Below are 26,329 nucleotides of genomic sequence, written 5' to 3'. Positions count from 1 at the left end.
CTGTTCTCACCAATCCCCCCCCCCACTCTTCCTTTCAGGTTTCACTGGTACATTCTGTGAATTGAATATCAATGAGTGTGACAGCAGCCCATGCGTGAATGGCGGACTCTGTAAAGACGTTGTGAATGGTTTTACCTGCAGCTGTCCAGCTGGTAAGTTGTGCACAAGTTTGCTACTCGAACACACTACTTTTTCTGGTACACAACAGACTGAGTTACACCCAGGAGCAATCATGTTTGATCTTGCATCTTAGAGATGTGCAGGTTTAGATTTATTCGGTTATCGCCAAATAATCACAAGTTTGGATTTTGCCGATTTTGCTATCGGCTGTCACGTGTTTTGGATAGCCAATAAGATCCCGCTTTAAGATCCGAGTAAAACCGAACTCGCGTATCTGTAATCAATAAAGGACTGCAGCACGATCTGCTGCTGTAGTGGAAATGCCAACGGCTCAGCCAGAAACATTCTGCTTTCTACATAAATGTATTTACGCTGGGGCTAATTACAACTCCCACCAGCTCCAACCAAAATGCTTAAATCACCAGCTAATGTTCTCATAGTGTCTTCATATTCCCTATGGATTACTCACTATTGTGTATGTTAAGCCTCTGCTTATCCAATTGGCTGCAATAATGAGTAAGAGCATTGGCATATAAAAAAAACCACCAGCTGAAATGTATTGCCAACTTGTCGAGGTGTCCACCCTCCCGCCATCTTATACCTGCCTGATACCAGGCTCAGTATAATCGTCGTATGAAGTCATGGTCTTCCTGCAGTGGTGGGAAATAAGCATGAAGTATAGATCATTAAACACGTGGGAGGTTTTGTTACCTCACTTATTGAACCACCCTTGTATGTGGGCACCCTTACTAGCCAGGGTGTTTCCCAGAATTCCCCTATTGCAAGCCGACACCACTAGGCCTCAAAGCGGTATGTTAAAACATCACAAAGCCTCCATAAATAACCCTGATGTGTTTTTATATTGAATCCTTTCACATTGATTCCTAGTGTTCTAGAATGTGGAAGTGCTCTCTCTACACTACACTAAATGAGGCTGTTTTTATATAGGTCTAAATATAATCCTTGTTTTGTTCCCAATATAAGTTGGCTGTTTAGGTTTGCGTGTAGACTGTAACATGTCTTAGAATTAGGGCAAGAGGGGGTTACGTTTACAGCCCAGGGTTATTCGGATGAATTGCTTGTTACTTGAGAGTGTAATGATGAGATTTCTCTGTCAGGTTTTACCGGTTCCATGTGTCAGATAGACACCGATGAATGCGCCAGCACTCCCTGCAAGAACGGAGCAAAATGTGTGGATAGGCCTAATGGTTACGAGTGCCGTTGTGCGGAGGGTGAGTTCTTCGCTCCGGGTTATCTGACTGAGGGTAACCTTACTCCTGGGTTCTGTCTCTGATGCTGTATCCTGTTCTCTCTCACGCTCTCTGGATGTCTCTTTATATATTCAGGGAGGTAAGTCTTGCACTGTCTCTAGAGTTCCATCTATGCCCATCTGCCTGCTGCTTGCTTTTTCGTAAATCCGTTCGGGCTGGCCGGCCCAAACTGCTGTGCCTCATGCTACTTCATCCTATGCTCCCCTGGGCCCAGTTTTGTTTCCAGTGGCCCTGCTTGGCTTTTGGCTCATTCGAGGCCATCTCCTACTTTTGGCTTTATCCATTCTGGCATGTGCTGCTTGTCTCTGCTCTCAGCAACTCCTATCACTCCATGTCTATTGCCTCCTCTTGTTCCACCATCGTCACTCGTCTCCCCTCTCTTACAGGCTTTGAAGGTCCTCTTTGTGACCGTAACATTGACGAATGCTCACCTGACCCTTGTCACCATGGCAAATGCCGCGACGGCATCGCCAGCTTTACCTGCACATGTGACCCAGGATATACGGGCTATCGCTGCGAGAACCAGATTAACGAGTGTCACAGTAATCCATGTATGCACGGAGGCAAATGCATTGACCTAGTCAACAAATACTTGTGCTACTGTCAGACTGGAACCTCAGGTAACCGTTTGGGAAACTGAAGCTTGTTTTCTGAATTTGTTTTGGTTGGTTAATATTGCTGTATGTGAGCAAGTACATCAGATGTATACATTCGTTCAGAGGCGAGTATTGCGGTTTTTAGTTTGAGAAAGAAGCGGATGATGCAGCCTCTGGCTTCAGCATGCCTGGAAAACATTGCGCATTGGCGCCCCCAACGCCAGCTGCGTGCAGTAATGCTGCGGCTACCAAGATCTGCGCAGTATGGCTTTTGCACATGTGCGGATCTAAAAACATTGGACATGTGGCTTACCATGGCATTAACACCCACCACTGTCCTTTTGTTATTGAGCAGTGACTGTTTACTTGTTTTTAGAAGGGGAAATATTGACAACAGTAGACTTTTGTTTTTAACAATTCACAGTAGAACTTCTAAAGGGTTATGTAGTCAAGTGTGTACAGGATGTTCTGTTGACATTTATAGGGCCTGAATGCTGGTCTACTATAGTTCGTAGCCCAGCGATCAGGAAACCGCTGCCCCACCTGATACTACCCAGTCAGTCAGGTCTGATGGTTCATTGGATATTTTTACTGATCTTTTGTCTGCTCTCCTAGGAGTAAACTGTGAGTACAATTTCGATGACTGCGCCAGCAACCCATGTGACTATGGAGATTGCAAGGACGGTGTAAACCGATACGACTGTGTCTGCAAACCTGGATTTACAGGTAAGCCGGGGTGCTCATGGCGTGAGTGCAAAATATTGTGGTGAAAGGTTTATACACACAGTATATCTCACCTGTGGTTAAAGCTTGGGGCCAGATCTGATCCTCGTAGACTGTGCACACAAGGGTTAACCATGCATGCTGGCAATAGAGGTTCTATGACCGGGCACATGGAAAGATTTTCAGTACATAGTTTCATTTTGTGACTGTCACAGGAACCCTTCTAAGTCCAGACCTGGTCAGTAAGACTCCCCCATGGCATTCACAGAATGCAGCCTTGCAGATAATCATTACCTAACCCAGGGGTTCCCAAACTTTTTTGAATCACGGCGCCCTAGAGCATCAAATTATTTTTAAGGCACCCCTAGGCCAAATGCTTCTTATCGAGAAATTAGGAAAAAAAATATATTAAATTAAGTGCATTGTGTTTTATGTCACAGTTATCTGGTGAGGGACAGGATTTGCTTCTGTTTGTCCACATATATTATGATTGGCAGTCACCAGCACTGGTTTTGCCTGGTACATTGACCATAAATAATATGAACTGATCTTGGTCCACCAACCCAAGGCACCCCTGCAAGTGTCCTGAGGCACCCCAGGGAGCCTAGGCACACAGCTTGGGAACCACTGCCCTATCCCCTGCATCTGTTTGAAACTGCAGGTTCCCCTGTGTGCGGTCAGTGCTGTAGATAGAGGAAAGACTACAAGGATAATTTGAAGGTCACTGAAACATTCTAGGAATGTACAGAGCAGTCTAATTTGGTTTAACGGCCTTTGGAACACAATAAGTCCCTTGTAGAGGTGGTGACTAAACCTCTCTGTCCAGCTGGAACCAGATGTGCACCAATATGTTACTGCCACATTTGTATTAAAGGGTTTTCTTTTTCATTTTCCTCTGCAATGTAAATTTGATTGTGAAGAAAGCTCTAAAACTGTAGACCCCCCCCCCCCTTCCCCCCCATGATCTCCATGGTTTTCGGTAGCTATAATGCCATTTGTTTCCAAGCGATGCCTTGGGGGAGCACATTCTTATGTGATGGTATCCTGTCCGCTTTCTCAATTCTGTTTATTTTGTCTATAACTATTGCTGGAGACGGTTTATACAAGATAACCTTGTGCTGCTTCCCATGTGCAGCCAGTCAGCCTTTTCCTTACCCTGTCGTTTTGGATATCTCAGTCCACAAGACGCTGGAACTAATTATCCAATGTAAAGCCATATGACCCTGATGGGGTGTGTTTACTAAAAATTGGTTGCCGATTCCCAGCAGTTTGAATGGCTCAATTTTAAAAGGGCAGTAATGACACATGCAAAACAAGCCTGAGTGTTTTATGTATTCCCATCAGCCTTTACATTCGATGTATTTTTATTTCTGAACTTAGGAGTATAATAATACAGGTTGAGTATCCATTATCCAAATTATTCCAAAAACCATAGTCTCCAAAATATACCTTTTTTTATTTTTTTGCTAAAAACCTACTTGGGACCTCTGTAACTGGCACTACTGTGGAAAGAACATGTAACTGGCACTACTGCGGAAATAACATGTAACTGGCACTACTGCGGAAATAACGTGTAACTGGCACTAAATATGTGCAAGGACATGATTGCTTGGCATTCAAATTCAGTGCCTGAGATAGGACACAAACTTTGTTTAATGTTTGAAACCTTGTTTTATGCACAAATAAAATATATTGGTGTGTATTTCATGTGTTTATCCAGCATAAGTGAAATATAAAAATATTGCAAAATACGGAGTAACCCGTTATCCAAAATTCTTCTGTTCCCGACCATTTTGGATAAGAGATACTTAACCTGTATATTTATAGTGGCAGATGCTTAATAAGGTTGGTAATATCATTCAGGTTACAACTCGGGGGTAATACTAAGTAAGAGAAAATATTATATGGTAAACCGTCCGAGATCTCATACAAATATTTGTGCCAATACATGAATAAGCTCCCGTCGTCCAGGCTTCTCTGTGTAGTGGGGGTCCCTATTGCTATATATAGGTATATAGGGCAGAAAGTGCAGCACACCAGTAAAAAGACTAAAGTGTTAATTAATATTAGTGTTAAAAAGCCAGAGCTAGAGAGATAGATGATAGATAACTATATCTCACATATAATGTCATTTAAATATTAATGAAATTTGTGCTAATACATGTAACCAAGATCTCTTAATTCTATTGCCATATAGTGTTTATATCTGGAAACCATGTATAACAATATATTGATATGTAGGGTATATGGAGTTAAGTAGATCTTGGCTGAGTCTTGGATATCCATTGTCAAACATTAATGATCTTTAGGCCTTTGCGATGTCTGGTGGTGTTGGATGAGCCTCTGTATATGGCTACCAGGTGCACCAGGCGAGCTTGTAGGGAGGGATGGCCACACACAAGCACACAGCTGTTGCTTCTGACACCATGTTCTCTGTGTCAGAGCAATTCATAGTTATTCCAAGCCATAGAGTTTTGCTCCTCCCCCCCCTCTCTCTTTTTAATCTATTTTAGTGCGGACAGAGGAGGAACTATTTTATTCCCCCTACGCAGCCAAAGTCTTTTTTGACTACCATAAATGGTTTGCAATTACTCAAAGATCTCTTTAATGAAGAACAGATGGAAATGGCATTTGGGAGAAATACCATTTTTAGAAAATAGAGAGTCCTGTTGGGAAAACGGTAATAGGCCAAGAAGGGGGGGGGGGGGGACGGGACAAATATCTAATTAGGGAAGCGGAATTTCAGCTCTGTACCATTGTCGAGTAATGTATTTTTATCTGGTGGTTTAGGTCGGTGCAGGGGTGGGAATAGGGCCACCAGGCAACCTAGCTGAATTTTTTTTGGGTTTACCAAGTATAGAATTGTTTTTTATGAAATTTATTCTAGTACTAGTCGCTATATTTTATATTTTTTTGGATGAGGAACCTTCGATTTGGGTTGGCCATCAATGGCCCAGTGATGTGTTGCTAGTTTAACCACCAGTGGTAGACTCCTTTCTCCATGATTGATGGTATATTGGTTTCTATATTTTCTTTTCGACCAGGACCTCTCTGTAATATTGAGGTTTCCCCATGTGCGTCCAACCCGTGCAAAGCCGGCGGTACCTGCCAGACTATACAAAGTGGCTTCCGTTGCCTATGCCCAGAGGGTGGGGGTCCTCGTGACACTCTGTGCAATCCCACTCAGCTCTGCACACCAGGATGTGTCCATGGCGCATGCCGCAAGTTCTCAGAAGGGTAAGTGCTTTTCCATTGACGGCCTCTCGATAGAGTTTTCTCATTGAGCCTATTTGTTGTATCCGCACGCTTCATGCTGTCCTGGTATATAACGGAGCCGCTCATTCACTATGCACTGACTTCCCTGCTTCTCTTTTTCTCAGATATTCCTGTGACTGCCATCCAGGCTGGACGGGGGTAATGTGCGACCGGCGGAGCACAGATGGTTGTACAGCCAGCACTTGTCAGAATGAAGGAACCTGCATTGAGCATCCTGGAGGACCACTCTGTCACTGCAGAGACGGGTTCCGTGGTAATGTCGCGGCACATGCTGCTTTTTCCTCATCTGTCTGTGTGCATGCAGATTGTGTACAACCTTCATCTGCCATATTTAAACACTGTCTTATTAACATTGGTCAGCCATATAACTGGTAGAGCCAGATACGGGACCAGTTCATCATCCAATTATTGTTTTAAGCAATGGCCAATATTTATGCAGGTTAACAGCAGACTGAGCATGTCCTGCGAACAGATTGTGTGAGGGTGCAACAAGGTCAGTCCTGCTCGCACTGAGGACTTACAGAATGATTGACATGGGCTGTATATCTTCTGATAGATGCATGATTGTTGGTGCAAATCCATAGCATCTGAGTCCAGTCTGTGTAGCCAAAGGCCAACCCTTCAGCTTCGATGATCTTCATCATTACGTATAGTAAGCAACTATGTACATAATGGAGATGAAGCTTGCAATGAGTCTGGTCGGCGGCTGGTTTCATTCCTGGGCAGAAGCTGCACTTGCTAACATGATCAGCCCTGTAGCCTGGAGAATGTTTGTATTTGTGCACAAGCATGAATTAGACCCTACATCTGTGTACGAGTTTGCATGCTTTGCATTTGATTGAGGGATCAGGGGCATTTCTAAGCGACCTGACTAGATTTTTCCGAGCGACCTGACTAGATTTTTCCGAGCGACCTGACTAGATTTTTCCGAGCGACCTGACTAGATTTTTCCGAGCGACCTGACTAGATTTTTCCGAGCGACCTGACTAGATTTTTCCGAGCGACCTGACTAGATTTTTCCGAGCGACCTGACTAGATTTTTCCGAGCGACCTGACTAGATTTTTCCGAGCGACCTGACTAGATTTTTCCGAGCGACCTGACTAGATTTTTCCGAGCGACCTGACTAGATTTTTCCGAGCGACCTGACTAGATTGCTTAGAAAAGGAGCACGTATGCCCTGCATCCATGGCGATGTGCGGTCCCGCTCACCACTGTCGCCTGTAGGGAACCCTAGATCGTGGGGCTTTGTCTATTAAAAATAGGCAAAGCCCCGCTCAGCACAAAGCATAGCAGGTGCATCGTGGGACACCTGGTCTGGGTGCTGAGCGATCGTGCTGAAGCTTAGCTAAGTAGCCGAGTCGCCACGTCTGTACGGGACTTCACAGTTCTCTTGTGTGGCTGTGGGTGAATGTTTAATAATATAAAGACTGATTTAAATTAATAATTAAAAAAATATCATTTTGTTTTTAACCTAGTTGTCTTATAGAGAACTTTTTTATCTTTAGGTAACTTGTGTCAGATTAATATTAACGAGTGCGCGTCAGCACCTTGCCTGAATGGAGGGACCTGTGTGGACGGCCTTGCCAGATTCACCTGCCTGTGCACACTACCATATACAGGTAAGGAATAACATTGCCTCATGAGATATGGGAATACTGAGCAGCTTCCTGTATCTCTTTCCTCTGTCACAGTTACTCCCGGTGGATGGAGACATTGTTTAGATTGGAGCAAATAGTAATGCAGTCTTGGCGATAGGACCAGTTCTAGTGACTTGGTATGCAGCATACACAATCACATGAATGTTTGAGGCCAAAATGGCTGCTTTCTCTGTGTAGGTGACAGTGTTCTATGGCGTGATTAGCAGCAGTGGGCTATTGTAGTAATGTAGTATTTCCAATAACACTGTCCCATCGTTTAATGGCACAATGTGTATCTTCTGTCTTCTGCTAAAGGTCTGTTATGTGAGACACTACTTGCCCCCTGCAACCATGAGCCTTGTCATAATGGCGGCATCTGCAGACCTACCGCAGACTACAAGAGCTACTCCTGTAAATGTTCCCCTGGCTGGGAAGGTGAGTAGCAATTCCAAACATTTCAGATTATATTTATTTATCGAATGGTCGACCACAAATTGACTTTCCTGTATGTCGACCATCTTATGGTTGACCATACAAACCCATTCCGACCGCAGGACTCACTTGGCACTGCTAAGGCTATGGGAAGGAGGAGGCTGCTGATGAATTCAGTGGCTAGGGGATGCCTGCGTTTTCAGTGGAACGCCCAAAAATTGCCGTCGACACATCCCCAAATGCCCGCAGGGTGTCAATCACTTGCTCGCTGCCTTCGGGTGGACGAATCACTCACTGCATACTGTGCACATATGTGCAGTTGTTTGATTATTGCTCGAGCTGCAAATTCTCAACCCTGGCATGCAGGGTAAAGGGTAAAATAGATTGTTAACTTATTATGAGCTTAGAGAATAGCACTCTGGGTAATATTGCCATTCTTGCGGTTACAGGGGAGTCATGTGACATTGACGTGGATGAGTGCGGCAGAAGCCCATGCCAAAATGGAGGACAATGCTCAAATCTTCGTGGAGGATACAACTGTGCATGCAAACCAGGATACACAGGGCCCGACTGTGAGACTGATATTAATGACTGTGCCCCGAGTGAGTGACTCAAGCATCAGAAGTAGAGGAAAACTACTTTACGTCCTGGGACGGGCTATAAGCTGTGTTTTTGTCTTTATCCGTCTTAGATCCCTGCCTCAATGGTGGTTCCTGTAGGGATGGGGTGAACTCTTTCTTCTGCACCTGCCAGCCTGGTTTCACCGGATTGAGATGCGTCAATGAAATCAATGAATGTCTCAGCAACCCGTGCCGTAACGGGGCCACCTGCAAGGACTATGTCAACAGCTATGTGTGTGTCTGTGCTCCTGGGTACACCGGGCCTGCTTGCGAGACCAACATACAGGATTGTACAGAAAGGTGGGACTCCTAGTTTTACTGATCCAATGAGATAGGATGCAATTCTTAGGTCAATCCATGCACCGTAGGGTTTTAATCACCTGATTGCAGTCAGGCTCCTATAATGAGACTAGAACGTTCCTGTATGAGGGCCTGGTCTTAAACATAAATTCTGTAGCTTGGAGATGTTCTAGGCCAGTGATAGCCAACTCCAGTCCTTGAGAGCTACCAACAGTTCAAATTTTCCAGACAACCTAGCTGCTGCACAGGTGCACTCATTACTGACTAACACATTTGAAAAGATCCACAGGTGGAGCTAATTACTTCACTTGTGATTCTGTGGGGAGACCTGAAAAACGTGCACTGTTGGTTGCTCTCGAGGACTGGAGTTGGCTACCCCAGTTCTAGGCTAATTCTGTAGTGAATGCATGTGCAATGCCCAAAGATGGTTTGACGAAAAAAGTATGGAAAATGCAAATTGTATAAATATCCAGTAAATATTTTCAGTAATTGCGTCAGCGGTTTATAGTATTTTTTGCAGCCAAATAATTGTCAGCAGTCACCATTTCTCAAGCAGTAACTGTGGATGTGTCCTGTGCGTAGACTTAATGTCTGTTCCCTGACGGTGGCTGCCATCACTGTACTAAACTAGTCTTATGTCTTCACTGTAGTTCTTGTTTCAATGGAGGCACCTGCGTGGATGGTGTGAACACTTACACCTGCACCTGCGGCTCAGGCTTCACTGGAAGTCACTGCCACCTCGAAGTGGATGAGTGCGCCTCCCGGCCCTGCCAGAATGGAGCGGTGTGCGTGGACAGGGTTGAGTCCTATCGCTGTATCTGCCCAACTGGATACACGGGAGTGCAGTGTCAGGTGAGGAAGACTGCCACTAGATTGGAACACTGTCTTTTATCAAATGGAGGTTAAGGCAGTCTGCTCATGGTTTGGGGATTTTGTTAGAACATGTTAATAACTATAAATATAATGCAGCAAGACGTGTGTTGAGCTGCGCAGGGAACACAAGGTAGAAGGGGGTGTAAGACTGGAGAGGCAGAGGGGAACATTGAAGGACAGGATTGTTGAGAGACAGCGTATGAGGCTGTGTAGCTGCCACGATGGCCAGGGACCCAAGAAGTGGTGGGCCAGAAACCCTGGTTAGTGTTTTACTTCTGTAGGACACGGAAATGATCCAGAATCATTCTGTTCCTGAATTTGCAGATGTGAGATGTTTAGCCGCTGGGACAAAACAATATTGGAGATCTCATACACTTTTGTAATCTCGCTGTATTGTAGAATCTGCTGGATCTCTGTCGTCGCTCTCCCTGCCAGAATGGGGGCCGATGCACACAAATAGGCTCCTCTATTCGCTGCGAGTGTAATTCGGGATGGACAGGAAGTTACTGTGACGTGCCCCGCGTCTCCTGTGACGTGGCAGCGAGCAGGAGAGGTAAGAGACATAGAAGTGCAGTAGGATTGTATGGTGTACATTGATAACCGGTGACAGGCCACATTGAAATTCCTCTCTGTTGCCCTAGGTGTACGTGTAGACCAGCTGTGTGAGGCCGGGGGCACCTGCATGAATACTGGGAACTCTCATAAGTGTTTCTGCAGAGGCGGCTACACAGGCAGTTACTGTGAAAGCCCTATCAATCAGTGTGAGCCAGATCCCTGCCTTAACGGAGGCTCCTGTCACAGCTACCTTGGCGGCTATGTTTGTGAGGTGAGTGAGGTGTAAGGGGCAGAAGGATCCTGTCGGTGTGTATAGTGCATACCTTATGTTGCTTACTTTGTCATTTATCCCTTTGCAGTGCCCAGCCGGATATGAAGGAACGAACTGTGAAATTGACATAAATGAGTGCCAGTCTTACCCATGTCAGAATGGAGGGACCTGTATTGACCTGGTTGGGCGCTATATCTGTGCCTGTCCCCCGGGAACCCTTGGTAGGTGGTTTTTATGCTTTCTTTTTTATTTTTATGCTTTTTAAACAACACTCTGTGGTGTGTTGCCCATGGCAACAAGTTACTGCAGATGGAAAGTTCCATTGTGATTTTGGAGGGACTCTCCTGTGTGATGTCTTCCGTTCTCCCCTATACCCACTCATAACCTCTCCCTCTCCTGCAGGTGTGCTTTGTGAGATCAATGAGGACGACTGTTCTACCTTCATTAATCCTGGGCAACCCAAATGTCTAAACAATGGAACCTGTGTGGATAAAGTAGGGGGCTACCGCTGCAACTGCCCTCCTGGCTACACCGGCGAGAGGTGTGAGGGTGACATCAACGAGTGCTTGCCTGGCCCTTGTGTTGCCCATAACACCCGGGACTGTGTCCAGATGGCCAATGACTATCAGTGCATCTGCAAGAACGGCTATACCGGTAAGGGCGGCGATCAGACCAATTGACTGTGGGAAGATTAGTAACGGTGCATGTAGTATGTTCAGTATTCAGTGAGTAACTCGTCCACACAGATGGGAAGGCTCAAGTGTATGAAATGAACCAATCTTTGTTCTGATGGAGTGAATAGACCTTTATGTACTCTCTCTTCCAGGACGGCACTGCCAGAGTGTGGTGAATACGTGCGAGTCCCGGCCTTGCCAAAATAAAGGCGTCTGCCGCGTAACCGTAAATACCCCTCTTGGGTACACCTGCCGCTGTACCCCGGTAAGCATTTCCATATTATTATGCTTCCTCCAAACTTGTGTCTCCAGGTTTATATTGTATGTGTCATATTTAGGATGCCATACCTTATATTAAGGGATAAAAGTATACATAAAAGGTTATTAATGATTTTCATGGTGTTGGTAAGTCTGCTTGTAAAGATTATGGGTTCAGTTTCCATTGTGTGACTTCTCTTACTCCTTATTCCTGAGCCTTCCTCTCACAGTACAATAGTGAAGAGGCATGTCTTACAGGAATAATTTTGGATAAGATGTTTTGTAGACCTGGCTATTTCAGTTTGTGACGACCATAGGACTGATTCGTACATACGCTGTCTGGGAACTAAAATTGAGGTTATCTTTGTTTTTTTAATAGGGTTATTCTGGACCCTCGTGTGAGCGCACCCTGATTACCTGCAAGGATGTGTCCTGTCCTTCTGGTTCCACTTGTTTCCAGATACCTCAGGGTCCTCGCTGTGTATGCCCACCTGGTGTGGATTGCCAACCAACCGTGAACACCACCGCTTTTCCTTTACCTTGTTCCCGTTCCCCATGCCAAAATGGTGCTCTGTGCCTCCCGTCTGCCAAGTTTCCATATTTCTCCTGCCAGTGTCCCCCTAACCTAGCTGGACCCCGGTGTGAGACACTTCTTCCTCAATTTCCCATCCCCACTCAAGCTCCAGAGTGTGTCCCTGCACAATGCTTAGGAAAAATTGGAGATGGTCGTTGTGACCGTGAATGCAACTCTGTGGAATGTCGGTGGGATGGTGGAGATTGTGCCTTGAGCATAGATGACCCATGGAAGAACTGTCCATGGCAAGGCTGCCGCGTCCTGTTCAACAACTCTCGGTGTGATCCGGAATGTGCGTCAGCCGGCTGCCTCTATGATAACTTTGACTGTCGGGATAGGAGCGAGCGGAGCTGCAAGTAAGGACCATATGAGAATGAAGTCTGGATGAATGAGACTGATCTGGAAATGTCAGGGAAGGAACTGATGTAGCAGCAGAACTGGTGGGAAAGAGGTTATGTAGGGGAGTACTGAGGAGGTGCTAGGGAAGAACTGACAGGGTAGCAGATTGAGAAAGATGAATTCAGTGGCAGACATATCATAGTAACACAAATCTGGGTCAAAAAGAATGACATGGAACAGTTTATGGGAAAAATCAAAGATTAAGGAGGAGCCATTACTGTAGCCAGAACTGTCTAACTAGACACTAGTGTATGGCAATCTGACTGGATCAGAGGACCAATAGGGAAGCCTGAGTCATAGCGAGCTGCAGACTGAATGTATACAGACCCCTTGCTAACTTATCATAGATATCAATATTTATATCCCACCTTTTTTCCTTTTCCTTCCCCAGCCCGGTCTATGAACAGTACTGCAGGGATCATTATGGAGATGGCCGCTGTGATCAGGGTTGTAACTCCGAGGAATGCGGCTGGGACGGGCTGGACTGTGCCGGAGGCCCAGACGGGGAAAAGCTGGCAGATGGAGTGCTGGTTATAGTGGTGCTGCTACCACCAGAGGAACTGCTAAAAGAAAGCAAGGCCTTCTTGCAGAGACTCAGTGCCATCCTACGCACCGCTCTGCGGTTCCGTGTGGACAAAGATGGAAAATACTTAATCAAGCCATACCGGAAGAGCCAAGCGGCAGAGAGACGGGTGAGGAGAGAGCTGGACAGTGACATCATAGGGTAAGTAGAGTGTTGCGCATCCTTACGATATGGTTATGGCTGTAACATATGGAAGAAGGAAACTGTATTTGCACCCATAGCCTGAAGGGGGCGTAACCATTGACTGTTGAGGAAATTTTCTTGAAAACCCCTTTACACCATTCTGTCCTTTTTCTAAAAATATAGCATATATAGGATGCAGATTCATCTTCTGGAAAGTGTGGATTGGCATATTACATAATTTGGTTGGACTGGTTAGCTGATGAATGCATGTTTTGCCTTCGGACAGGTCTGAGGTGTTGCTGGAAATTGATAATCGCTTGTGTATGAGACCGGTGGACAAAGAACAGTCTGAGTGTTTCCCCGATGCAAAGAATGCTGCGGACTACCTGGCTGCACTGAGCGCTGTAGAGCGACTGCACTTTCCTTATCCAATCATATCTGTGCACGGTAAGCAGGGTTGGGGGGTGAGTTATCGTGCAGTTAACAATGTAGATGGGGTAGATCCACTAATATTTCTGGGCACATTGGTTATATGGTGAAATCAATTGGATCTCTTCACAGGTGATAAAATTGAGGACGAACCATCGCCGTTCCATCTTCTGCCGCTAGTGGGAGTAGCCGGTTTGCTGGTCTTGGTTGTGGGAGTGTTGGGTGTCCTGGTGTCTCGTAGGAAGAGAGCCCATAGCACACTGTGGTTTCCAGAAGGATTCATCTTGAAGAAGGAAAGAGACCGCAGGGAGCCAGTGGGACAAGATGCCCTTGGTCTTAAGTAAGAATTGGGACAGGTCCTTTGGTTGTGGCTCCATCTTGTTGTTACCATACTCACCCTATACGTCTCTCTTCAGGAACATTGCCAAGGCGGAGCGTCTCATGGAGGACCCATCTGAGGACTGGACAGAAACTGACTGTCCCGAGACCAAGAGACTGAAGGTAAATACATTTTATGTGAATAGGACACCACCTGATCAATATAAAAATGGTGCATTCGGCTGGGGCCACACATTGCGGGTCCCGGGTTCTGCATAAAAGCACCTATGCTGCCGGGCTGCGATCACCAGGTTCAACCGCAGCATGCTGCGGTTGGACATGATGGGTGCTCGACCGCATTTCCAGAAGAACACATAAATTTCACTGCCGCAATGTGTTGTACTTGAAATTCAGTCGGCAGTGGTCAGGTTCTGTTCTGCATGATCTGGCCAAAACAATATATATGGCTTATAAAAGCCACATTCCTGCTGTTCACCGGGACCCACTCAAACATTAACCCCTTGAGTGTTGGGTTTTCCTCAGGCAGGACAACTTACCAGGGCAGGTTTGTCCTGCCCCAGAAATACTCACCACTCAAGCTGCAGCTGAGCTGCTGGTCTCCAGCAGCCCCTGCTCCCCTGGGGCTGCTGCTGGCTTTAGCTGTTCACAGTCGATCGGGGAGCTCGGACGCACTTGGGTGCTCTCGGGCGTGCTAGTTCATTCATGTGTTCGTCCTGAGTGGCCCCCGAATACTCGAGCGGGGCTGCTGCATATGGCAGTGGGTGGCAGCTGTGATCCGGGTGGAGAGGTGGGACTCTGAGGTGAGCGACAGTGGGGAGGTGTGCTTGCAGATGGTGGTGCGCCAGTGATGCACAGCTGGAGGCACCATTAGCACACACCTACTAATCAGTGGCATGCCTGGAAATTTTTTGGGAGAGCCCGATCCTACAGCGCTGCCAGAGAAATTCCCGGGTACACCACCGAAGTGGTTAATGTGTGGCCCCAGCCTAAATCTAGTTGTCTTTATCTTCATTCACAGTCAGAAGAGCTGTCTCCCTGTCGCCAGGATCCCGTGGACCCACGCCCGTGGACTCAGCACCATTTGGCAGCTGCTGACATTAGACTTCCCCCAGCTACGGCATTGACACCCCCTCAGGGAGACTATGAGTGTGACGGGATGGATGTGAATGTGAGAGGGCCAGGTGAGGATATAAGCCACTGATGCTACTGGACCATACACTTCCCATCACATAGATGTTTCATATGCAGACAGTATGGGGCTGATGCAGGAAACTTTGCGGATCTAGTGATTGTTAGTGCAGCACTGTAGCGGACCTCATCCCACCTGTATCTCTTACACCAACAGATATTGCTGGCATGAGTGTGTGCTTCTAATTATGACATTAGGTCTGGTGCTGTGTAAACTCTGCATACGTGCAATACCCACATTTGGGGCTGCACATTCAATGTGATTAGTTATTACAGTCCATATGTCAATATGCACCTATGTACAATGTGAGCTCTGGTCACTGTAATAAGCACAATATCGATATACATGCGTCGTGTGGCATGCCCTGTCTAGCAACCGCTTCAGTTGAGTATATGGCGGTCCCGGGGCACCGTAGAGCCTTGCACTTAACACCCCCTAATGTGTTTCAGTGGCGTTCTCTGGGGGCATTGCTGTGTTTAGGGATTGGAGGTACAAATAATCTTCCCATGTCCCATCTATAAGGCACAAAGCTGGGGTTAGACAGGTGACCTAGGCAAAGTGAGCTCTTATTCTGGTTATGATGTCATAAAGCAGACCACGCCTCCCCGGTTGGGTCTGCTAATACACAATAATGGTGCTAGTTTCTGCACAGGCTCAGCACTGATAATAGGTGGCCATCTCTCGGCAAAGCCCGGAATTCACAAAAGTGCCATTGTCTTCATTGTAGCTGACATTAAAGAGTTCTAAAGACCTTCGTGCAGATCCATTCATTGAAGAACAAAGCAGGCAGTTGTGTATATATCATTAAGAGACCTTTCCCTTCCAGCACTGAAACTTCCTTACTCAGTTGACCTTTCATTTATAAATTGTACCCTGGCTGGGGCTCAGCTGCTTAGCGAAACATCGTATTAGTATCATTGCTCCTACACGAATCCTTAAGCATTAAGGTAATTTCACAATTGGAATAATAAAACCATTATCCTAGTTATCAGCGGAGTAGTATAGTCCATGCTTACATTTCCAGCACTGACCCCAGTTTTGCCTTTGAATTGGTTGCTCATATTCTCCTCTAGAGAACGGTGATGCCGCCAGTACTTTACTGTAGTGCCGCCAGTACTTTACTGTAGTGCCGCCAGTACTTTACTGTAGTGCCGCCAGTACTGTGTGAGTTGTTTATTTCTCTGGAAGCCAGGTTACCATGGTTCTGTCTTCTATCTGGTAGATGGATTCACCCCGCTCATGCTGGCTTCCTTCCTGGGAGGTGGGCTGGAGCCAGAGTCTCAGGAAGAGGAGGAGGAGGGTGAAGTCTCTGCTATCGCTGATTTAATCTGCCAAGGGGCTTCTCTTGGGGCTCAGACTGACCGGACAGGCGAGACTGCTCTACACCTTGCAGCGCGCTATGCCCGAGCAGATGCCGCTAAAAGACTGCTCGATGCCGGAGCTGACCCCAATGCTCAGGATAATACAGGCCGCACCCCACTACACGCGGCTGTGGCTGCTGATGCCCAAGGAGTCTTCCAGGCAAGTTGAAGCTACAAATGTAGTTTGTGCAGATCGGTTGGGCCGTTTTCTGGCATTACCTTTTCCAGAGATTCTTTGCTGACTTAAAATGTATCTGTCTGTTGCACACAGTCTGCTGATCGTAACGCAATTCCCTCCTTTGTGCAGATCCTTATCCGGAACCGATCCACAGACTTAGACGCTCGGATGGGCGATGGGTCCACAGCACTCATCTTGGCTGCCCGATTGGCAGTGGAAGGGATGGTGGAAGAACTAATAGCTTGCCACGCTGATGTCAATTCTGTGGATGAACTTGGTTAGTGTGCCCCCCCCCCCCCCCCTACTAGACTACTAGATAGTCAAAAATCGATAGCAATTAAGTGCAAATAGCATCATGTCTTGTCGCATTCGATCCTGGTGCGTGGCCCAGAATTGACAGTAGAAATAGACTGCGCAGCCATGTGAAGTGGTTGTCTGAGACCTCTTTGGTAAGATCTTTTGACCTATTATTTTTTTTCTGTAGGCAAGTCCGCATTGCACTGGGCAGCCGCAGTGAACAACATTGAAGCGGCCCTGGCACTTTTAAAGAATGGCGCCAACAAAGACATGCAGGACAGCAAGGTGAGCACATGTGGGGGATGCATGTCTATAGTCGTAACACAATCTATTTGGTGGCTGGAATTGAACTGTGTGAGAAGTTACTGTGTCAAAAACTATATGATTTTTATGTTGTCTGTTCTACATCCTGTGAAGGCAGCCATTTTGTGGGCCACCTACTATCTTTAATGTCCGTATCCAATGATGTATATGTGCGTAAATGGTCTTGATTTACACCTGCCTTTGGCGATTCTCCATTGCCCATACACACCAGCCCGATGTAAGGAATGACAGAACAAATCTTCTTCAATCTTTCATTACATTGGGTCGCATGCAACATCTTCCAGTTGACCCATGCAGCAGAGCGGACTGGAAGAGGACACGTGACCCACGGGAGTACGCAAAAGTGTGCACACAAGGCACAATGTCATCAATCATGCCAACATTGTGCAAGTGAGATGTCCCACATAAAAAGTGGCTGTGTGCCCATGGCAACCAGGCATATAATGTTCTTATTTATCAAACACATTCTTTAGAATGATAGAAATTTGGTTATGGGTAACAGCTCCACTTTCACTGGTTAGAAGTTTTTATTACTGGCCACTCTTCCCCTTTAGTGCTACAGCAACTAGAGAGTGATGTCACTATTTATTAACCTGCAATGTGGTTTCATCTTCCAGGAGGAAACACCGTTATTCCTCGCTGCCCGAGAAGGGAGTTACGAGGCGGCTAAAGTTCTACTTGACCACTACGCCAACCGGGAGATCACCGACCACATGGACAGACTTCCCCGAGACATAGCGCAGGAGAGACTGCACCACGACATTGTTCAGCTTCTGGAGGAACACAACACTGTTAGAGGTTCCCAGGGGACCATGGGTGGACACACCATGTCGCCTCTTCTCTGCCCTCCCAACGGATACATGGGCAACATGAAGCAGACGCCACAAGGCAAGAAAAGCCGCCGCACAAGTGCCAAAGCTGGAGCCAGTCTCAGCCGGGGAGAATCTAAGGAAGCAAAGAGCAGAAATAAGAAGCTGTCTCTTGACTGTCCTCCTGGCAGTGGAGGGCTGATGGAGAGCTCGGTTACCCTGTCACCTGTAGACTCCCTTGATTCACCACGTGCTTACAGTGCCAATCCTGGCTCCCCAGCAATGGCAGCCCCGGGCACTTTTCACCTTGGCTCCCTGTCCGTGCCCTCTACTCCTCTTGTGAATGGGCTCATGGAAGGGCCTTTTGCTGTGTCCTTGGCACGTTTAAATGAGATTGGAGAGTCCCAAGGGGGCACAATGTTGGCTCTGCAAGGTAGAGTGCCATTACAGTGCACACCAAGCTGTGTTGTGAATGGTTTAAATATTGGTATGTTGAACCCAGGCAATATGTCCTTTGCATGGCAGAACACTGTGAACCCTTCACATGCCGTACGTAATGTAATGGTAGGGGCTCCTGCTGGCTCTGTCCCCAACTTACACCAGCTGCATGCTCATCAAGTCTTGATGTTGCAGAATCAGATGGCAATGCAGAGTCCTGTGAAGATGTCTATGGAGCAGCAGTGTCAGATGGGCCCTATAGCCCCCAACACCGCTCACCTAAGACAGCAGAGCATGCCACATGTGTCCGACCGATCAGCTCAGCCTCTTACCCCTACTGAAGGAAACTACTTTAAACAGCAGAGTGTAGCCAGAGAAGGCATCATCCAGACACCGCCATCTGGGCCTGTACCCTCTCAGCAAACCTTCGCACCTTCTCAAGAAGAAACCCCTAAACACTACCTGCACATGCCCAGTGAGCACCCCTACCTGACTCCCTCTCCAGAGTCCCCGGAGCAATGGTCCAGCCCATCACCTCACTCAGTGTCTGAGTGGTCAGATGCCACCCCTAGCCCTGTTGTAGTGGGGAGTTCACATGGGCAGACATCTCACTTACCTGAGCAAGCCAACAATATGCAAGTGTTTGCTTGATCTGCTTAAGGCCCATCGTTGTTTTGTAGTTGTCCTCATACGATTTCTATTCTGCAATCGTTTTTTGTTTTTTTTTTACATTTCCTTTTTTACAATTTTTTTTTTTTTAATTGTGGCTTATTTGCCTGCTATGAACTTTTTTATTTTTCTACTTTATCCTGAACTTGTACAGTGTTTAAATCTCCACTTGTGCTACGAAACACAGAATGTCTCAAGTGATTTTTTTTTTTTTTTTTTTTTTTTTTATATAAAGTAAAGAATGTTTTATGACGGGACCATGAAGAAAAACTTTATCTACAACGGGAAACATTATATATAATTTTTTCTATTATTATTTTGTAAAGACTTTATTTTCTTAGCATTTTTTTTTTTTTTGAAGGAAAAAGACTGCACTTTTCTTTCTGCAGGTGAAAATCGTGTTATTTGCAAAGAAAAAAAGGTTACAATCTAAGACTGTTGGTTCCCTGCTCATTAAGCTATTATCACTGCCCTGTGCTGCTCCACTTTTGGGGTTAATTATATGACTTTAGATAGACTTTTTATATATGAGGTAAAGTTCTGTTCAACCCTTTGTTTCACATTTTTTAAAGAACTGCCTTGACTGTGTGAAAGCACAAAATGGTACGGAATTCGCCATGACGTCTAAAATCTTTTGCAGACAAAAAGACTATGGATACGCACACTTTTTATATTAGAAAGGAATTGTCACTCATATATCTTTTTAACATGATTTTTACTTTCGTTTCACAATGGGTAAATGTTTTCCCAGTTACACATTGTAGAGCATTTTTATTGTACAATTTTATGTTAAATATTTTTCTTTTTGACAAATTCTTTCTAAAAACAGACAAAAAGTTGCTATTTTGCTCCCGAAATATGTATATTTTATCAGTCTTAAATTTCTTGCTAATTTCTGGGCAATATTTCTTCTTCAGGAATAAAGTTAAGAGGAAGTAAACGAGAAGAGGTTAAATTCTGGGCGCGTTTAAATGAAATTTGGCCGCCTTTCCGTAACTAAAAAATGTATGAATTGCTTCAGATTTCATGATAAAACTTGAAGCATTTACATAATTTTTTTTCTTTACATAAAAAGCCCCTTGCTTGCTGGGGAAGACCTTTTGGTGTTACCAACTTTGTAATACTTAAATTGTATAATTTAGGCTGTAGCCATATATATATATATATTTAAATATATATTTTTTTTGTGTACTGGGTATACATAGAAACAATTAATCTTCTTTCTTTGCAACTGAGATGACACGGATAAAAAGAATCCATTTTTTGGACCAAGCATTAAGAATTTTCATGCACCACAAAATATACTTTATTTATACTGTGGTATAAATACATATATATATATATAAATGCGCATATCTAGATAAGCAATTTTGTGTATAATTTTAACTGCCTTGCAAATGTAATAGATATTTTTATGCCTTAATTTCAGTCTAATAACTGCCTGCATCATTAGACGCTGAGAGGGTTTTTCCTCTCCAAAAACCATTTAAAAAAACTTCAATGCATTACACTCGTAAATTTAGAATCTGTAATATGAAATATGGCCATAAGGTGGCACTGTTTGATACCTAGGCATACCCTTTGTGTAAGTCATGAGTGTAGGGTGGTGTGGTCACAGGTAAAACAAAAAAAGATAATATTTTTTTAAAGGAATAAATTTGGCCTACTGAGCATTTTCTTCCGCACTGCCAATCCCACAGACCCATTGGTTGCTTTGTTTTGCCTGTTAAATAATATATATATATATATATATATATATATATATATATATATATATATATATATATATATTCAGTTTTATATTTCTTATGACCAAAAATGCCTTTGTTAACATTCATGCTGAGGGTTTTTATACACACAAAAAACTTAATTAATAGAACAATGTTAGATATTTTTTATTAATCAACAATATGTATATTTTATTACTCATGACATAATGTCTTTTTTTAAAGAAATAATAAAATAATTAAAAAAAATCATGTAGCATTATACTTTGTATATAAACCTATCCAGAATTTTCATGTAAAGTGCCTAATTCATTAAAAACAAAATAATGCAGTCAATGAAATATTTGGTTTTTATTTTTCTTCTACCAATTATGGCAAATTCTAAGTGAATTTGATGTAGAATATAAAATAAATGAGTGACCAGTGGCTGTACTTCTTTCAGCAGTGCTAATGGCCAACTGAAGTCTATCTGCAATTTTGCTGATCGGGAAACTGCAGCAATCCTGTCGCTAATGTATGAGGTCTTACCCTGCAGTAATGAATAATCAAATCATGTATAACTCTATCTAGTTACCTGTAATGCGTTCCAGCTTCATTCATTCACCACATTGTTTAGTTTATTTCCCTGTAGCTGGGTTCCATTTCAGTGCTGCTTAAACAGTCAGGACATATGCAGTCCTCTGCATCTGGTGACACCAAATTCTCCATGATGCTCAAACATTTCAAACCGGTTTGAATTTTAATTTGATTTCACCATTTCAATGGCCACAAATGTTCATGGAAATGCATCAGTGTTAGTTCCTATCCGTAATTTGGGGCCAGTGTTCACCGTTTAAGGTTCATGATTAAATTTTGTGTTCGTACACTTTTTGAAATTATATTTCAAGAAGAAACTTTTATTGGTACTTGTGTAATAGCACGGCGCCCGTTACGTAGTTAGTGTAGCGTCCCTGTCAGAATCAGTATAGTGTTGCCGCGGCCAGCGCAGTTAGCGTAGTCAGTCAGAAGTAGCGTAGTGTTCCCGCGGCCGCTTAGCGTAGTTAGCATAGTCAGCGTCCCTGTCAGAAGTAGCGTAGTGCTTCCGCGGCCAGCGTAGTCAGCGTCCCTGTCAGATTCAGCGTAGTCAGTCAGAAGCGTGGCGAGCAGACGTGTTACGCGTCCTCCCGGCTTGTTCATACCCCACTATCCACATCGGCCTGGTGTTGATTTTATAAAGTGTGGCGAGCCACCAAGCCCGAAGCGTAGGAAAACTGATTACTGTACATGTATTCCGAGGGGCTCGCTGCGTTTGCCACACTTTATAAAATCAACTCCACCCGATGTGGATAGTGAGGGGTACAAGTCGGGAGGACGCGTAATGCGTCCCCTCGCGCACTTCGTGCTGGCGTGGATGGTGAGGGTTTGAAAAGGAGACATTTGCCAGAATGTAACATGGCAAATGCCTCCTTTATTGTGCATAAGACGCATTGCGGCCTCATACCCCCTTTGTGCATGAGACGCACGTGCTAACTAACCCCGTCTCCCTAAAGCAGGCAGGGTTGCTGTATCCTGCCGCAATAATTACTGAGACGCACCTGCGTCTTGGACAGATGGAGCGCCTCTCCGCCGGATTCCGCCAGCGCAGAGGATCTGGCTGTTACCGGCGCTCACTAAGCTTGCCATGGATGCCGGGGACAGAGCCTGGCTGCCACAGAGTCACTATACTAACTACGCTAGGCAGCCATTGGGCTACGCTGACAGCGTAGCTTAGCCTACGTTGAAAATGTAGCGTAGCCGGGTGCCGTGCTACAAGTACCACTTTATTTATTTTTTTCAGTTTGGAAATTCACCACTGAAACCAGTTAATGTTTAGCTTTTTCATTTTTGAACGGTTCAAAATTTTTTAAAAAAATATACTCAATCTTTGTCCCGATTTGCTGAACCGATGTCGTAATCTCTAGCACTGGCCCAGCAGTTTTTTGTACTCCCTTTTTTTTTTTTTTTTTCACTAGTGGGTCCCTAACACTCTTAAGGTTCAGAGCATGGGACTTGGGGTGGGCGCATATTTTTGTCCACTACTATGTTAAGTGCTTTGAATTTATGATTATATTGCAGAGTTTATTCTAATGAATCTGATTAGAGTGTGCACCTACATTTTCTGTTTTCTAAGTGGAACTACAAATCCATTCCTGGGCGTGCATATATTTAGGGTGTGTAGGCCAAGCCCCAAACTAAGACTGGAGTTAGTCATCTGGATTTAGCACTGACATACTTGAGAACAATACAAAGGGACTGATTCAGACCTGTTTGCTGCATAGCAAATGGATCAATGCTGCCCCACATTTGCATGCGAGTGGAAGTATACGCTTACACCCACTCACGTGCGGCCGCACGAAGGAAAAGTAATTTGACGGTCACTCACCCTGCTTCAGCCCCTCTTGCTGAAAGTACGCTTCGGTGAGTGCGACACTCGCGGAAGGCGTTCACTCAGGGGGTTTGCACATGTGCATATTCGCGCATACGCAGACCCACACCATGGGCCGGGGGACTGAATTCGGCCTGCTACGAATAAGTCTGAATCATCCCCAAAGTGAGGGTTTAGTGCACTGTGTGGCAGAAAACTGCCCACTGCTTGGCATGTTGGTTAGTACAGAGCAGATCACATGACCCTATAAAGACTAGGTGATACAGGGCTGCATGTAGGGTGGCCAATCCCGGGATTTGTCCCCCAAAACGCCGGGATTTTAGTCCCGGGATTGGATTTTCCAATCCCGGGATTTCGGGATCAGACTGCGCACAGTCTAATGCCGGGCAGCGTCTGAGCATCGCTCAGACGCTGCCCGACTTCTCCCGCCAGCACTGCGTGACGAGATCAGAGGTCACGCTGCGCAGGCAGAGGACGTGCCCGGCAGTGTGATGCCGCCCAGCCAGCGCACCAGCCCGCACCCAACCAGCAGCATGGAAGACCCGTCCCCCCACCCAGCAACCGGGCTCCTGGCAACCCTGCTGCACCCTCAAATTTAGGTAAATGTGGGGCAGCCAGGGCATCTCTTTATTAGGAAAGCCGATCCCGGGATTGAAAAAATGCCCCGGGATTGGCTTCCCTAGCTGCATGTAACAGAACCAACCCTTTTAAAGAGTGAAGTTGCACAGAGCAACCAAAGAACAAATGACAGTAATGAAACTCCTTCAAAGTAAATATGGCCAGCTTTCCGTACAGCTTGCTCACAATCACTACAGTATCACAGAAACCTGCACATAGGAGCACATCTCTTTGTATAGCATTGGCACAGTCTTTATTATATAGATGCTGACTCGCTAGTTGGTTCTCTTTAGTGAATGGGGGATTAGTTACTCACTTTCTCACAAATGACTTTTTACTTTATGAGAAGGGTAAGACGTTTATCATAGTAATGGATTCCCATACACTTGTGGTTTGATTTTCATCTGTGCCCTATGCTGTCCACAATGCATGAGACCATTGTACTATTTACAACTGCATAGGTGAAACTAAGCACAAAGTGTTTCCTTAATTAGGGATTCTCCTTATTTCTCCTTTATTAAATGTTACACCTATAGTAAACCACCTAAAGGGCCGCTCAGCCTTAATATCTATATTTATAAAGCACCTCTTATTCCGTATTTTTTTATACACTTAATAGTTTGAAATGGCATGTTGCATTGTGGTCCTTTAGTGGTGATGGGCATAGAGGCGTGAAGATGTGGAAACCATTAACGCACCGTGTCCTGTTTTTTAGCCAATAGGGACCTCATATGATCTATTACTAGTGTACCAACAGTTAACTGTAATTACTGCCAGTCAAAACATATCTAAAAATGAGCCTTGTAATTGTATTCCTGGTACATGAAGGAAACCGGTTTGGCACTAGCATGTCCTTTTACAAAAGTGTTTTATAGGTAGTACTGATATGTGCACAGGAAACTCTATCCCGAAGGCAGCATTTGGTATGTTAGAGACGCCACCTCTCATATATAATCTGTGGAAATGGTATGAAGAAAGCAAATTGGCACCAGGGACGATGTACAGTAAGTGGCAACCTCTTTCTAAACCAAATGGGTAGTATATAAGGGTATTTAGCAATGGATATAAGAAAAACATACATTGCATTTTAATCAGTAAAATAGGACTATACAAACAAATAACGGCTGGATTTCCATGTACAGTACCTCACCATGCATTGGTGATGTGATGCGGTGGGATATTTGCTAATAGCGTGATGAGACGTTCCGTACAGCAAACTCTGCACCACCGCGCAGGCTTAAGGCCCCTATACACTTTGGTCCCTGTACAGGGAATGTGTCTGACATCCGATCTTATTTGCGGTCCTGTGCACAACAGATTGGATCCAGAAATCATACGCGCTGCATGTATGATATCAGTGTCTGACCACTTCCAGGTGGCAGGGAGCAGTGGTCGCTGCCCCGGAGGGTCCCAGGTGGCTGGAGGGGGATTGTATGTGACCTCTCTGAGGGCTGTAGTCTTATAGTCTATGGGGCACCTTTAGTGGGTCATTCTAATACGCTAATGAACATGCCCCCCCTCGTGTTCACACTGGGAGCAATGTATTCTTTCCGCGCATATTGTTTTATGAGCATGTGCAGGGTCTCCGGGAGAACGGACTCGGCGACTTACATAGTCGCCAGCCCATTCGCACAGGGCGGCGGGCCTGGGTGTTGCCCATGGGAATGCCCGGAGTTGAATTTCATGGGAATTTGGGCAGGAGGAGGTGTGCTGGGTGCCCGCGGCTGACGTCAACCGCCCGCCCTGTTTTAGGCAGAAAGGCCGCAAATATAAGTCATTCTCCACTGACCTATATTTGCCTGGCCTGAAGAAATCATGCAATGGTTGGCGACCAGCAAATAATTTGTCCACCAGCAAGACATGACATTCGGCTGCAGGGCAGGTCCTCTGGTAAGCTGCGACTAGATGCAGCAGCGTCACCTCCCATTGTCATAACATCCTCACAATGTGTTTCGGATAAACTGTCCTTCAGGTGTGGATACCTGAAGGATGTTTTATCCGAAACGTTGCGGACGTTACCATGACAATGGGAGGTGACGCTGCTGCATCGACACTGGTCTCCATACACTAAGCCTATGCAGTGGTGCCTAGCTTGCAGCCCGGGACTTACCATCACGCTATTAGCAAATAGCCCACTACACCACCAATGCATTTTGAGGTATATGGGAATCCATCCCTGTTAGTCTGTCTGTTCATATTTTACTCATTTATATGTAATGTATGTTATTTTCGGTACTTGTTTCCTAGCACGGCCAAACCGA

At 45.3% G+C, this 26,329-nt stretch overlaps 1 protein-coding gene across 1 annotated transcript in view; it reads left to right on the top strand.

The window, feature by feature from the left end:
• NOTCH3 (notch receptor 3) overlaps window positions 1-21,217 on the top strand; it is a 60,065-nt gene extending 38,848 nt beyond the window's left edge. Inside the window, exons 9-34 of the mRNA XM_083184916.1 lie at window positions 39-152; window positions 1,239-1,352; window positions 1,778-2,011; window positions 2,603-2,713; window positions 5,755-5,947; window positions 6,091-6,239; window positions 7,493-7,606; window positions 7,940-8,059; window positions 8,506-8,658; window positions 8,748-8,976; window positions 9,627-9,828; window positions 10,249-10,402; window positions 10,491-10,675; window positions 10,764-10,896; window positions 11,078-11,329; window positions 11,502-11,614; window positions 11,987-12,537; window positions 12,972-13,304; window positions 13,573-13,733; window positions 13,848-14,055; window positions 14,132-14,216; window positions 15,073-15,235; window positions 16,466-16,764; window positions 16,912-17,059; window positions 17,267-17,364; window positions 18,021-21,217. Of these exons, the coding sequence (XP_083041042.1) occupies window positions 39-152; window positions 1,239-1,352; window positions 1,778-2,011; window positions 2,603-2,713; window positions 5,755-5,947; window positions 6,091-6,239; window positions 7,493-7,606; window positions 7,940-8,059; window positions 8,506-8,658; window positions 8,748-8,976; window positions 9,627-9,828; window positions 10,249-10,402; window positions 10,491-10,675; window positions 10,764-10,896; window positions 11,078-11,329; window positions 11,502-11,614; window positions 11,987-12,537; window positions 12,972-13,304; window positions 13,573-13,733; window positions 13,848-14,055; window positions 14,132-14,216; window positions 15,073-15,235; window positions 16,466-16,764; window positions 16,912-17,059; window positions 17,267-17,364; window positions 18,021-19,301 (5,897 nt within the window). The 3' untranslated portion in view covers window positions 19,302-21,217. The remainder of the gene's footprint in view (window positions 1-38; window positions 153-1,238; window positions 1,353-1,777; window positions 2,012-2,602; window positions 2,714-5,754; window positions 5,948-6,090; window positions 6,240-7,492; window positions 7,607-7,939; window positions 8,060-8,505; window positions 8,659-8,747; window positions 8,977-9,626; window positions 9,829-10,248; window positions 10,403-10,490; window positions 10,676-10,763; window positions 10,897-11,077; window positions 11,330-11,501; window positions 11,615-11,986; window positions 12,538-12,971; window positions 13,305-13,572; window positions 13,734-13,847; window positions 14,056-14,131; window positions 14,217-15,072; window positions 15,236-16,465; window positions 16,765-16,911; window positions 17,060-17,266; window positions 17,365-18,020) is intronic.
• Window positions 21,218-26,329: the final 5,112 nt, after the last annotated feature.

Source organism: Crinia signifera, chromosome 4, assembly GCF_055691185.1.
Source record: "Crinia signifera chromosome 4, ASM5569118v1, whole genome shotgun sequence".
Classification (NCBI taxonomy): domain Eukaryota; kingdom Metazoa; phylum Chordata; class Amphibia; order Anura; family Myobatrachidae; genus Crinia; species Crinia signifera.
The sequence above is the reverse complement of the archived record's forward strand: the minus strand, read 5'-3'. Positions and strand labels throughout refer to the sequence as shown.